Here is a 14,903-nt window from a genome sequence, read left to right on the forward strand (position 1 = left end):
TTATTTTCGTTTATTTAAGAGTGCAACAACCTTACCTATGCTTTGTAAACGTTAAGTGCCCATAATATACAAAATAAATACCTGCTAACGTAATTCAAGCTTATCCCATTTATGTATGTTTATATAAAAATCCAGTTTTATATTATCGGCCACCCTGTGTGTTTATACCTATCCCCCGCATGGACAAATTATAACAAAAATTAAATAACTTCTGACTTCTGCAATTGAAATTAAAGGCAATTGAGATCACACACCGGACCATATATAAACAGGCTGCAATGTTAGCAAGCCGAATCAGTTGTCGTGAACTTGCTGTGCGAATTTTACTTAGACCCAAGAAGTTGCCAAGATGAAATTTCTCGTTTTATTGGCCGTGATTGGTGTTGTGAGTAAAATATAAATTTTTCCACTGGTCAAACATTCATTTCATTAAATATTTCAATCAATTTCCATAAATTTGTATAATTTTCAGTTTTTCGCGCTGAACAGTTTACCTGAAACTAAATTTGATAAATGGTTATCTCCAATACACTAATTCTCGGAATATTTTTCAAACTAGGCCGCTGCAACTTACACCATTAAAACCCACGACGATTTGATCAAAACCCGTGGTCTTTGCGTCAAGGAGTTAAATGTTCCCGACAACTATGTGGAGAAGTTCAAGAAATGGGACTTCCAGGACGACGAGACGACCCGGTGCTACATTAAGTGTGTCCTCAACAAGATGGAATTGTTCGATACTGCCAATGGATTCAACGTTGAAAACTTGGTAGAGCAACTTGGCCAAAATAAGGATAAGACCGAAGTCCGCACAGAAGTTACTAAGTGCAGTGACAAGAATGAACAAAAGTCTGACGATTGCACTTGGGCCTACCGTGGATTTAAGTGTTTCCTTTCCAAGCATTTACAATTGGTTCAAAGCAGTGTAAAGTCCTAAAGAGATCATGTTGAATAATATTCGGTGATATTCAAGGAGAAGAACATGTGAAATATAAAAGTTTTCAAATTTACAGATTTATCGTTTTTACTCGCTGAATCCTGGAACACTGGTGATCCTCATAATCTTTGCATTACTACCGACACAAACTACAATAAAGCCATTGCAGATCGTTCTAAAACACTCAAAACTCTTAAAAACTAGTTTGGAGCGGATCACCAAAATTCTAAAAGAAGCGCTTCCCAAAATTAAGTTTTCTTCAGAGTGAATGGGTTGCGTGAGGGTAATTTCTTCTTCTTTTCATCCCGACAGTTCCTGCAAAATGATGCGCTTGCGAAAACAATATAAACCATATGAATAAACTGGTTGTCTTTTATTCAGGAAGTTGTAAAAGGAGGACTAATTTTTAAGTTGTTTCTAGAATTAAGGGAATCTGAGTCCGCATTCACTTCAAGGCTGACGGAAGCAACTAGAGACGAATTTTCCCCTATTTTATTTTGTCAACTGACTAAGCATCCATCCAGAAAAAGAGTCAACGGAACCCTCTGCTTGGATGCAGCATCAACAAAAGTGGCCCCAAGTTTATTCGCCCTCTTCTAAAAATCTACAAACACGTCAAAATGAAATGAAATTAAAGATGTTCATTATTACTTATCGACGCAAATCTTAGCTTTAACAATAGGAGCAATGGAAGCAAGCGCGGATTACAAATAGCGCACCTATATCAAGCTGGGTAATCATCACCTACATCAATTAAGTGACCCGCTCACTAGAGCCCATTGAACCGAATTTTGTTATATCATCATCAACGGCGCAATAACCGGTGTCCGGTCTAGGCCTGCCTTAATAAGGAACTCTAGACATCCCGGTATTGCGCCGAGGTCCACCAATTCGATATCCCGAAAAGCCGTGGTGGGTGGGATCATCCTCATCCATACGGATTAAGTGACCCGCTCACCGTAACCTATTGAACCGGATTTTATCCACAACCGGTCGGTCATGGTATCGCTCATAGATTTCGTCATTGTGTAGGCTACGGAATCGTCCATCCTCATATAGGGGGCCAAAAATTCTTCGGAGGATTCTTCTCTCGCAATTCTTCTTGCTAACAACCCAAGTTTCCGAGGAATACATGAGGACTGGCAAGATCATAGTCTTATACAGTAAGAGCTTTGACCCTATGGTGAGACCTTTCGAGCGGAACAGTCTTTGTAAGCTGAAATAGACTCTGTTGGCTGACAACAACCGTGCGCGGATTTCCCCATCATAACTGTTATCGGTTGTGATTTTCGACCCTAGATAAGAGAAATTGTCAACGATCTCAAAGTTATATTCTCCTATCCTTATTCTTCCTGTTTGACCAGTGCGGTTTGATATTGTTGGTTGGTTTGTCCTCGGTGCTGCCGTTGCCACCATATATTTTGTCTTGCCTTCATTGATGTGCAGCCCGATATCTCGCCCCGCCTGTTCGATCTGGATGAAGGCAGTTTGTATGTGTCAGGTCGTTCTTCCCATGATGTCGATATCGTCAGCATAGGCCAGTAGTTGGGTGGACTTAAAGAGGATCGTACCTCTTGCATTGACATCAGCATCACGAATCACTTTCTCGAGGGTCAGGTTGAAGAGGACGCATGATAGGGCATTCCCTTGTCGTAGACCGTTGTTGATGTCGAATGGTCTTGAGAGTGATCCTGCTGCTTTTATCTGGCCTCGCAAATTGGTCAGGGTCAGCCTAGTCAGTCTTATTAATTTCGTCGGGATACCGAATTCTCTCATGGCCGTGTACAGTTTTACCCAGGCTATGCTATCATATGCGGTTTTAAAGTCGATGAACAGATGGTGCAACTGTTGTCCATATTCCAACAGTTTTTCCATCGCTTGCCGCAGAGAAAAAGTCTGATCTGTTGCTGATTTGCCTGGAGTGAAGCCTCTTTGGTATGGGCCAATGATGTTCTGTGCGTTTGGGGCTATCAAGATAGTGGAGAATATCTTATAGCTGGTACTCAGCAACGTGATACTTCTATAATTGTTGCACTGTGTGATATCTCCCTTTTTATGTATGGGACAGATAATGCCTCGTTGCCAATCGTCAGGCATTAATTCGCTGTCCCATACCTTGAGCACCAGTTGATGAACCACTCGGCTCCTGGCGACTTATGATTTGTTAGCCGATGAATTGCACGGACTGTTTCTCCTAAACTTGGTGGCGGCAGAATTTGTCCGTCGGCTTCAGTTGGCGGAACCTCCAACTCGCCGATGTTCTGGTTGTTCATCAAAGTACTCAACCCATCGCTCTAATATGCCCATTCTGTCGGAAATCAGATTTCCCTCTTTGTCTCGGCAGGATGAGCATCGAGGTGTATAAGGCTTCGTCCTGCTAACTTGTTGGTGAAACTTCCGCGCCTGGTGCGGTTGCTTCCTGTACTTTTCTAGTTCACAGAGTTGTTGGTTCTCCCAGGCTTCCTTTTTCCGTCTGTGAAGTCGCTTGTGTTATATAGACTACGGAATTGTCAATCTTCCTACTGGAAACCAAAGATTCTTTTCACAAACACGGTTGAGGTTTCGAAATTTTTCTTGCCACGAACTGGACCCTCCGAGGAATGTATGTATATATGAGGTGGGGGAGAGGTGGAATATCCCAAATTCGTTTATATATCGCAGAATTTTCGTTAGAAGATGTGATGCCACCCGTTGTAGCTGGAACATATCAATAATCTAATCTAATGACTGATGCGTCCATACGCGGGACATTCACATAGAAAATGTTCTGTAGATCTCGGTTGCCCATTACAGAATGGACAGGGATCATCTAATTCTAAACATATGACCAGCTAGTGAATTATGGCGTGTCAGAATGCCCACAATACTTCAACAAGTTTTCCTTCTTTTCAACAGCATAAATTGTCCAGTAGATTCACTTGGCTCGGACAAGAAAAGTTTAGTGCGTCTAGCAGTAATAAGCCTCTGCCACATGTCATTATGGGAAGCTTGTTGTGACGTTTCAATAGCAACATTACCCAATGCTACTGACACCTTAATTGCTCCGGTCCGGGCATGGAGGAAAGTTAACCCTCTTCTGCTAAGGCATCCTAGATTTCATTTCCCTCTAAACCACAATGACCAGGTATTCAGAGTAGCTCCATCGTATTGAATCTTGAAATAGAGTTCAATCGATTTCTACATTCCTGAACGATTTCTGAAGTGATCAAAAGACTACTCAACGCCCTCAATACAGCTTGACTATCGCTACAGGGTGCGATGCGCCTGTCCTTCGGCCGCTTGTCAACCACGCATACACTTCAGCTTGCAAGACCGTTACATATTATCCCGAAGGAAAAACCCACTTCTCATTTTCATTTGAGAGGTAGACTAATGCTCCAGTGCAATGTTCTATTTTTGAACCATCGGTGTAGAAGACCCCCGGAACTGGATTTAGTTCTCCCAATAGTTCTTCTAATGCCCTGTGGCCCTCACTTCATTTGTTTCCCCATAGATCTAATTGAATTAGTCTATGAGCTGCCCCCATTGCAATGCTTTGAATATATATATATATATCCAAGGGCGCGAATCGAGTAATACATTTAGAGTTGCGTCCGATTCTGTGTTAATGGCACCGGAAATATCCAGACATACACTTCTTTGCAGTATAGTTAGTTTACAGCGAAAACTCTTTTGTTTCACCTTAACCCACCACACTACGGATGTATAAGCCAACATCGACCTAATAATAGCAATGTACATATATCGACAGGCTGAGGCTGAAGTTTAAGTCCCCGTGTCGAGGCAGAGGGCCGCCAACACAACCCATAAGCTGTGAGAACTCTTTTCGTCTTTACCTCTACATATTTGTTCCAAAGAAGTTTCTTGTCTAGAATAACTTCCAGATATTTCACTTTTTTGGAGAGTTGGAGACTTGTACATGTCATTTCTGGAAGGCAAAAACCATTCAGTTTCCTCCTTTTTGTAAACAATATCATTGTAGCTTTATTTGGATTTACTGGAAGTCAATGACTGAGGTACCAATTGTCAATCAAATCAATGGCAGTAGCTAGCTGATATCCTGTCCCTATATAAGGCTGACCTAACAGCGTTGCAAGAGTGTGGTTTCTACGGTTTCCTGTGGAAGAGGCACTACACCAGTTTGCTCATCATCATCCTCAACGGCACAATTACCGGTATTCTGTCTAGGTCTGCCTTTGTAAGGAACTCCAGGCACCCCGGTTCTGCGCCGGTCCGGTCCACCAATTCGATATCACTAGCACTAGTTTTCTAGTCAGCTAAAAAATGAAAATTACTTTTATCGGCCTTGAAAACATAAGCGAAAAGCTATGCCCTCCGCATTCGCGAACCAAATTTCAAGATATACACCTCATTAACGTGCACGCCCTTGCAAATGAGACCGCAGGGTCGGAGAAGGTTATCTTCTAAGAGGTGGTAGAGCAGACTCTTAAAACCTAATATCTAAATCATACTTGGAGATTTTAATAGTCAAGTAGGTACGGAGCCCGTATTCAGGCGTTACGTTAGCTCCGGTAGCTTACAGAAAATTCAGTTAGCAGTGTCGCACGAAATGGTTGTTAGATGTACCTGATTCAAGCAGAAAGCGGTCCAAAAACATACATAGGCTCCCGCAGACGGGAACACTTTCAACCAAATTCATCAAGTGTTGATTAAACGCCGCCATCTCTCAACCTTGATATATCAGAGCATATAAGACTCGAATTGCTATCTCGTTCGCATAATGCGACGAACAAATGCTGCCACTATAAAGCATAGAAGAAACAGTCCATGCAATCCATTGTCTTAAAAGCCGTAAGTTGCTAGGAGCCAATTACAACCGAACTGGTTAAATATGGAGGGCACCAACTACATCAAACTGTTTATCAACTGATATTCAAGGTGTGGGACAGTGAACTAATGCCTGACGATTAGCAACGAGGCATTATCTGTCCCATACATAAATTACATTACCCTGTGCAGCAATTATAGTGGCATCACGTTGCTGAGTACCATCTAGTAGATATTCTCCGCTATTTTGCTAGGTCGGCTCCATACGCCCAAAACATCATTGGCCTATACCAAGCGATGGAAAAACTGTTGGAATATGGCCACCATTCGTGCTAGTTTTTCATTGTCTTCAAAACCGCCCATAATAGAGTCAGGGTAAAACTACATGGTCATGAGAAAATTCAGTACCCCGATAAAATCTATAAGACTGATTAGGCTGACCCTAACCAATGTACTAGCCCAGATAAAAGCAGCTGGATCACTCCCGAGACCATTCAACATCACCAACGGTTTAAGACAAGGGATGCCCTATCATGCGTCCTCTTTAACCTAGTCCTGGAAGAAGTGATCTGCAATGCAGATGCTAATACCAGAGGCACCATCCTCTTCAAGTCCACCCAACTACTGGCCTACGCTGACGAAACTCCTTATGTATTTCTTGGAGACTTGGGATTTTAGCAAGAAAAATTGAGAACGTTTAGCCGCCTTCGAGAGGAGAATCCTCAGAAAAATTTTCGACCCCGTAATGAGGATGGACGTATAACGATGAGAATTCTGAGACATCAAGGCTGTTTCGCCACTTTTAGGCCAGGACGCCAGACAGCTTTTAGGGATATTAAATTGATGGACCTCGGCGGGACCCATCCCAGTTTCCCGTTTGGAGTTTCCTTCTAAGGCGGGCCTCTGCAGGAATTGTTTCACCATTGATTATGATGATATATTGGCAGATTTTGCAATTCGCATAGTAATGAGTCAATCATCATACTCCAAAGAAATGGCGACGCCACACCTCGTTGGAGGCAGGCTTTCGATGCTTCTCTTGCTAGGAAGCGAATCATATCCACTTCAGTACACATTAATCTCTGCATTAGCATAGCATAGATTGTTTCTTCGACGCCATGCTCTCTGGCGACATCACAAGACTTTTGGAAAGACACACAGTCAAGTGCTGCTTCAATGTTCACGATCACACCCATAATGTACTCGCTTTCAATGTTGGGTCCCCTACCTTAGAAAACCAGAGAGTAAAGAGCAGACTCTCACGACTTTCCACGCCGGTAAGCGTGTTGGTTTTCATTTAGTGAGGGCAACTTTAACACCCTCTCGCGAATGTGACCCTCAACCAATCTTTTCAACGATCGCAGCAGAACTGATCGCCCGAAATTTCTTGGATTTGAATATGCATATTTCTCAGGCTTTGAAATGAATACTACCTTAAACTTCGGTCAAGAGGTAGACATGTACCGCGGAGCAGGGCATCCTCGAAAAATATTTCCTAGTAGTCGCCCTAAATGCACTGTACCCTCCTTTAGCATTGCTGGATAGATGCCGTCCATGCCAAGCGCATTGAAGTGTTCAAAAGGCAGTGTAGCAGCTCTCGCCTTTGCATTGGCAACTACCGCTCTAGTAGTATTCCAATTTCGCTTGCAACACTTTCGTGTTGAAGGATTTGTAGAAACCACTTCACTCCCTCTCACTTCTGCCACCTGCTCTTCCGGATGGTGTAAAAAAGAGAAAAGTTTTGGAGTTCGTAAGAATTCCATCTTGTTTTCTAAGAGAGTATAACTAGGCCGACTCATCCCTTTTAGGGGATCTGCATACCCTTGAAGCCTCTATTGCCTTTCAGATCCTCACAATATGCTCTAAACTAGCCTCGCTTCGAATGTTTTATGAGCCTCTTATATTCACAGTGTGAGCTCCGGAAGTTTAATCGTCTAGTTAATTTCCCGAGTCTTTGTAAGTTTCTGCTCCACCAGGGAACCTTTTTATCGCTTTGGCCCCGAATCGAACAAGTCTCTTCAAAGCACTCTAACATTGCTGGATTCCGAGTTTCAAATTGATCTTCTATCGCTAAAAGACACTTTTCTGCCCAAAAGTTCATTGAACTTTGTTCAGTCAGTTTTCCTAGGATTCCGCCTTTGTATTATAGACGATTCGCCTGCAATAGTCGGATTAAATTCGAAAAAACGGTGATCTGACAGTGAGAATTTATCTAGCACTCACCAGTCTCTAATGAACTATAAAAACTTTGAATTGCAGATTGTTATGTCAATTACTTCACTTCTTCTTGGCCCCATCAACGTATGATCACATTCAGTCTCTCTCGCAGCTTCTCTCCTCTAGGATTGCATTCGCGACTGCTTTAACAAATATGCTGAGCGTTCGCATCACGACCAATTAAGAATTCAAGACCACTTGATTCTGCATACCCTACCAGATCCCTTAGTTTTTACGTCGGCAAAGGATACAAAGAATCATTGGGAAAGTAAGGAAAGGCAGTTATTGCCATTAACCTGATATTGTAAGTGCTCCGCAACTCAGTCTCAACGATCTCTCATCGAAGAGGACCCTAACCCTCTCTAACTTGTTGAAACGATCCCATAATTCTTGTACATGCCCTTATATATGGCAGTAAATACGATGAGGCTTTGGCAAGTTGCAAGCTAATTTCACTAATATTTACGTTTGCAAACATAACAGTAGTGTAATGTGAAAACCGACGCTAACTGCAGAGTTTGCTGCGTCCAGTGTGGATCTCACTGAGGTTACTTACCTTTCGCCGAAACTTCTGATTTCTCTGGATATTACCATACTTGGTGGTATAGCAACGAACACATCGTCATTCCCAAACTTCACCTTCTTTTGCAGCACTGTCCGCTGTGATCAGCCTGTAATCTTACCAGATGCATGATGACCAGGATCCGTTTCCACCTTCACATCACCAACTTCCCTTTATTCGATTTTCTTGGTAGTGGTGGAAGAGAAGGTTCAGACAGGTGAAACCTAGCTAGCCTGTAGTTCCTCACCTTTTCGGCTGAAGTTTTCTTCACAACAAGATGATGTCCTAGAGGGATCCAACGAGGAACACTGGCAGAGTGCATTCCTGGCAGCCTTGAAAACAATGGAAGAATGGTGCAGCTGACAGCCATATACCATTTTTCAAATCTATGGTCGAGCAGAAAGAATTTGATCTGTTGCTCATTTGCTCAGTTAGTAGTCGCCCAATTCGACGATATTCTCGTTGTTAAGCATTTTACAAAATACTCAACTCATTGGTCCATGCCAACAAAGTAGTGATTTGGGTGTACATCGATTTCTATTCTGACTTTTATCAAGGCATGTGGTTGAAAGTGATCCTGTCTGGGGCAGGCTTCTTGAACTCTGTAGTCTCCCCTGTAGGGGGCGCAACTTAGTGTGTCTTTGGTTTGTAAGTTTGTCTTGCGAGCGCAGAGTACGTAGCCAGTCGTCTAGGTGTTCAAAGCCGATAACATTTCATTTTTTGGCTGATTAGAAACCCTACTCCAAGCACATGATTTAGTAGGTGGCCTCTCTAATGGCTTTTCCACCGGGAACCGATTCCTGTACAACTCCGTAAAGTCAGCCTTATAATGGGGGAAAATCAGCCTTATAATGGGACAGGATATCGATCCAGGAGAGCCATCTGATCGAACGGCAGATGGCCTGAGTAAACCACTTGAGAATATGGAGGCCACCATAAAAAATACTCTTTTCTCGAGAGTCATAGAAACGGATAGATGCATGGGAGGAATTGAAGGTTCCATTGATCGCTGCGAGTGTTGGCAAACGTGACGCACTTTGCTTCGATACCATCCGGACTTCCGAAAAGTTAAAAATATTGTGCGCTGTGATAAAAGAGATTTTTATTTATTTGTTTATTGAATAAGATATGTTCATCAAGATTCCAAAGAAGAGCACTGGTCCTGACTGTGACAATTGTTGTGGTAGCTGCTTGCTCTCTACAGTCGCAAAGATAATAGCTAGACAGAAAGCAGGCTTTTTTCCGTTCTGAATTTTCCTGCATTGATCAACATGCTACGGGCCATTTTTGAAAAATACGCAAAGTTTAGATCTTTGCTTCACCTGCCCTTCATCGATTTCGAGAAAACTTTCAACAGCGTCAACAGGGAGTATATTTGACAAGAGGGCCATTCCAGAGAAACTGATGGCTATTATCAGAACGACATATGATGGCACAAAAATGTCATGTTCAGCACCGGGGAGGTATTCGAGGTCCAAAGTGTCTTCTTGTCATCGGTGACGGTCTTCATGTTGCCTTGCCCGAGCACGTGGAGAAGCTAATGACATCTGCACTAAGCTGCATGCCATCATTTGGAAAAAGGGTTAAGTTTAAAATCTGGAAATACAGTTATATCAGCACCAACATCGAATTGAGACTGTTCTCCAAGTCTTCGCAAAGACTTGTCTGCGGGCTACACTGGTCTAATACTATTTCAAACGAAGAACTTCTCGGCGCACAGTTGATAAGCAGACGGAGGTTGCAACGCATAAGTCACACTTTAAGGAGGGGTTACAATTCTATCACTGGATGCGCCATGACATTGAACACACTCTCTCAAGATGGCCGACGAGTGGATCGACCCAGGAGCGCTTGGCGCAGAACAGTCGAGAAGGTGTGAAGGGTTCTCGGGAAGTACTGGAGGGAGTTGAAGGACATGTTAACGAGCCGTGAACGATAATGGATGTGATATTCCCAATCAAAAGGTGAATGGCATTAAGACTAAGTTGATATCTTCTGCCAACCAGATTTACTGGGATCAGAGAATCACAATACTCTGCCGGATGCCGTGCGCATAGCATCAGTAATAGCAAGACATAAAGTTCTTTGTAGTGAGGCTAGTTGGATTGCTTTGATGTCAGCTTAACCCATCAGGCGACAGCAACGTGTATTCCCCATGTCGGAGAAGCGGTTCTACTACGTTGCCCCCAGGCTCTACATGATTATTCCAAAGAAGCTTCTTACCTAAAATAGCTCCTAGATATTTTACTTTACAACTTTTTTATAAGGCAAGAACGTGGTTTTATTTAGATTTACTGATAGCCAATCAAATCAACGGTCCGTTGTATACTTCTAAATACCGTTCCGAAGTTTATATCAGCAGCCAGTACCACACATTTTTCGAATGCCTGAATGTTTATTAGCAACCCTTGTAATTCATATAGCATTGAACAAACTAACATACCCCGACTTCTCCTTGAAGGCAACCTTTCATTGCTTCGAGAGAACTTCCCACAACGTGAATAGAAAGTACATATACTATACAATGAAAAACCAAAGTGCAAGTTTCCTTCACAACAGGACAGGAATCTGCAAGTGCATTGAAAAATTTGCTTCAAATTGGCTTCAATTTGGCTTCAAATAACAGTTGGATCATTAGAGGCAACAATAAAAAAAATTTTCGGTGAATCTAGCACCGCGACAACAATATTGCAATTTCAACAAACGAAGCAGAAAAAAACTACGAGGTCAATAACCACTAAGGTAAAAATCTCTCATCAGCCAGTATCAGCTGATAAGCGTCTACTACCACAACAAAAATTATATAAAATCATATCATCAGAGCCATAACCAATGACTTTCTGGTTAAAAAATCACGAGGCACCACCATCCAACAAATCCTTCTGAAAAATAAAGAAAGTTACGTTGGGACGAAGAACCTTTTCGTGGAGAACAAGTCGAGCTTCCTCACAAACACTCTCCCTTCGGAGAAAAGTACCCCACTACTCTTCCATGGTCTCGACTAATAACTAAAATGAGCCCCTCCATCCCACAACCTGATCCTATATTCCAACCATGTGTAATAACAACACCCTCATCACTCGACCGGCCGGTCGTATCATTTCCCAATGTTCCCGTTACGGTAATCCAACACCACGAACCGCGAACGCCTCAACTAATCAAACCTTCACAGATATCCTCCAGCCAGCAGAGCTGTCCCGACAATGCATACAAATGTTCAATCTAATGACGTCTAACCATAGGTCTTAGGATCACTGAGTTGAATATTGACTCCATGGACTTTACAACGACAAACCCGGTAACGACAACGGAATAACGATTTGCGCCTTTGCTCACGGAACGTGCGCTCCCTGTACAGACCCAATGCTGTTCAGCAGCTAGCCGATACCCTGTCCCAATATAAGGCTGATGTAACAGCGCTGTAAGCGATGCGCTGGAGAGGAACTGGTTTCCTGAAGAGGAACTGGTTTCCTGAAGAGGAACCACTAGACCATATATTATAGAGGCCATCCAGTAAACCATGTGCTAGGAGTAGTTTTCTTAGTTAGCCAAAAAATGAAATCTGCTGTTATCGGCTTTGAAAATATCAGCGAAAGGCCATGCACTCTGCGTTTGCCAGGAAAATTTAGAAATATAAGCCTCATAAACGTTCACGCCCCTACAGAGGAGACTGCAGAGTCGGAAAAGTATACCTTCTACGAGGCAGTTGAGCAGACCTTCAACAGATTTCAACAGTGAAGTAGGGACACAGCCCGTATTCAGGCAGTAAGTCGGCTCCCATAACTTACATAGGGATACTAATGATAACGGACTGCGAATTATTTAGTTTGCAGTATCGCACGAAATGGTTGTTGGAAGTACTTGGTTTGCGCGGAAAGCGGTCCACAAACATACGTCATGTCAGAACATATAGCCCCCTATCCAATATAGGCTCAGATCACTATCTCGTTTCCATAGTGCTCCGGGCTCGATTTACAACACCACCTACAATCCCATCTAACAATCAGGTGAGAGTCTAAAATGCACTATCACGCGTTCTCTTTAACCTGGCCCTAGAGAAAGTGAGTCGTAATGCACAAGTGAATGCGAGAAGTACCATCCTCTTCAAGTCCACTCAACTACGGGCCAACGATTACGATATTGACATTATGGGAAGAACAACTCGAGAGTCTACTTCATCCAGATCGAGCAGGCGGCGCGAGATCTCGGGCTACACATTAATGAAGGCAAGACGAAGTACATGGTAGCAAAATCAACGCCAAAAACCAAGGAACGAACGTTGAAAATTTCTCCTGCCTAGGTTCGAAAATCACAACCGATAACGGCTATGACGAACAGAGCATATTTCATCTAACAAAAACTGATTCGCTCAAAACATCTCACCATAGTGTCAAAGCTTACTATACAAGACGTGTAAAATGATCTTGCCAGTCCTTATGTATCCCTCAGAGACCCGGGTCCTTAGCAGACAAAATTACGAACGGCCACTTTCGAGAGAAGAATCATCCGAAGACCTTTTGGCCCCTACATAAGGATGGACGATTCCGTCATAACAATGGGGTCAATTAATCGCTATGGATGAGGATGATACAACCTAGAAGATCTATAAGAGCAATATCTATGGTAGAAAAAGAAAACGAGGCAAATCCTGCCTGAGATGGAGCGATGGCCTAGGCCAGGATGTCAGACAGTTTTCAGGGATATCGAATTGGTGGACGTGGGCGCAAAACTGGGGGGTGTGGCCTTTCAATTAAATTATCTCCTTAATATAATTATTTCTATCCTAATAGTACGAAAAATTGCCAGAAATGTTACTCTGAAATGCCAACCTAGATGATATCTATTATAATTATTTTATCCTTTCGGGTTCAGGTTCGCTGTTGTCTTCTCTTTAATACTAGCTAATCCACAACACACCCTTATCCACATTCAATTTTTACAAACAGAACTTTTATTCTCCTCCTCATTCCAGCGTTTAGGAATCCCCCTCATATTTCAAAAAATTTTACTCCACCGTAAGGAATCTGATCTACTTGGACTCCATTATACTTTATTAGCATCTCAACTAGCTTTTAAAAAATTATTTTGTATATGCAGGTAGTCGATTATGAGGCCAGGAAATGATCAGAGTAATAAGTAATCAGTCTGAGAGTCTAGACATAGGTAATTAAGATATGCCGTTAAATATAAAAACCCAGTCTGAAATTAAGTGTCCAAGTCCAAATTTTAAAGTTCAATTTTTAAATACTCGACCACAGAAGAAATAAAATATTCACTTGAATTATCTCAACAAGTTAACATTATCAGAAAATGAGGACCCTGAAAATACTGTTTTTAGCCATTTTGCTTGTCAGAGCAAAGAGTCTGTACGTGAAAGGAGATTATCTAGGACAAATAAATGGCGATCTGGTTGCATCTTGGAATAACATCTGGAATCACTTTTGGAAGCCAACAGGAAAGGGTGGAGACGTTGCTGCAGAAAAGGACGACTTCGACGAATTGCAGGCGCTCTCCTTGATCCCGACAATTATTAATCTTTACAGGAACGATTTGCTCTTTGAATCCGAGAAGGCCGTCTTTTCGCAAATTTATGGTAGTCTTTGGTTCATGATCGACAGAGAAGTATTCCGAGGACCCGAGACTCAAATCGACCCGCTTATGAAGATCATTCTTGACATTGCCAAGTTACTTAACTCAGGAGAACCTTTCAATTTAAGGGAACAACCCAACACTCGCAAGATCAGTATTCGTAAATCAGAGGATCCTTCGCAAAGACTTTTGAAAATGGTGGCTACCTTCGCACAACGAATGATTCCCGGGAAACAGCGAGGCAACAATCGACAGCTCGTCAGGCCACAGATTGTTCAGCTACAAAGTGATAAAAGGAATATTGGAAGCGATGGAAGAAGCATTTCACTGTTAAGATCTCTCCGCGAGGACAGCATTCCAACTTATGAATACAGTGAGCATTACGAATATGATGCCGGGAGTCCAATGAAAGAACGCATTATGAAGTTAGTTAATCCAGGAGTTAATTAATTAAGGAAGGATTGAGTACATTGACAAACAAGTGCTGTGAATATACCCAGATTTATATATAATAAGCCGCGAAGCGAAATTGGTTTAATTATTAAAGGAATAGTTTTAGGAAAAAGTACGCAATTAAAATTTTCAGCTTAGTTAATGTTGGAAGCAAGTTCCTGTTTTTTATTATATCAATTTTTTTAGGGTCTCCCCGTCAGCACTCTGAAATTTAAGTTCAAATAAACTTTGTTCTGTATGTAAAATTCCACTGTAATATCAACCAATACGAAATAAATATAATATCCGAAAAGTTTCATTATGGATCCTATTCGTTATTGGTGTTCACTCCTGATGTTGTTATATAGTTGCCTTATA

General features: G+C 42.2%; 1 protein-coding gene across 2 annotated transcripts; it reads left to right on the forward strand.

Moving 5' to 3' along the window:
• Positions 1-245: 245 nt before the first annotated feature.
• Positions 246-1,299, forward strand: LOC119651578 (general odorant-binding protein 99a-like). 2 transcript variants are annotated; one of them, XR_005249469.1, is made up of 3 exons: positions 246-385; positions 560-1,049; positions 1,107-1,299. XR_005249469.1 is itself a non-coding variant. In XM_038055216.1 (2 exons), the coding sequence occupies exons 1-2, from the start codon at positions 350-352 to the stop codon at positions 935-937; spliced, it is 414 nt and encodes a 137-aa protein (XP_037911144.1). In that variant the 5' UTR covers positions 246-349; the 3' UTR covers positions 938-1,299. The 2 variants fall into 2 exon arrangements, 1 of the variants encoding a protein (XP_037911144.1); XM_038055216.1 differs by having other exon boundaries at positions 560-1,299.
• Positions 1,300-14,903: the final 13,604 nt, after the last annotated feature.

Source organism: Hermetia illucens, chromosome 3 (genome assembly GCF_905115235.1).
Source record: "Hermetia illucens chromosome 3, iHerIll2.2.curated.20191125, whole genome shotgun sequence".
NCBI lineage: Eukaryota > Metazoa > Arthropoda > Insecta > Diptera > Stratiomyidae > Hermetia > Hermetia illucens.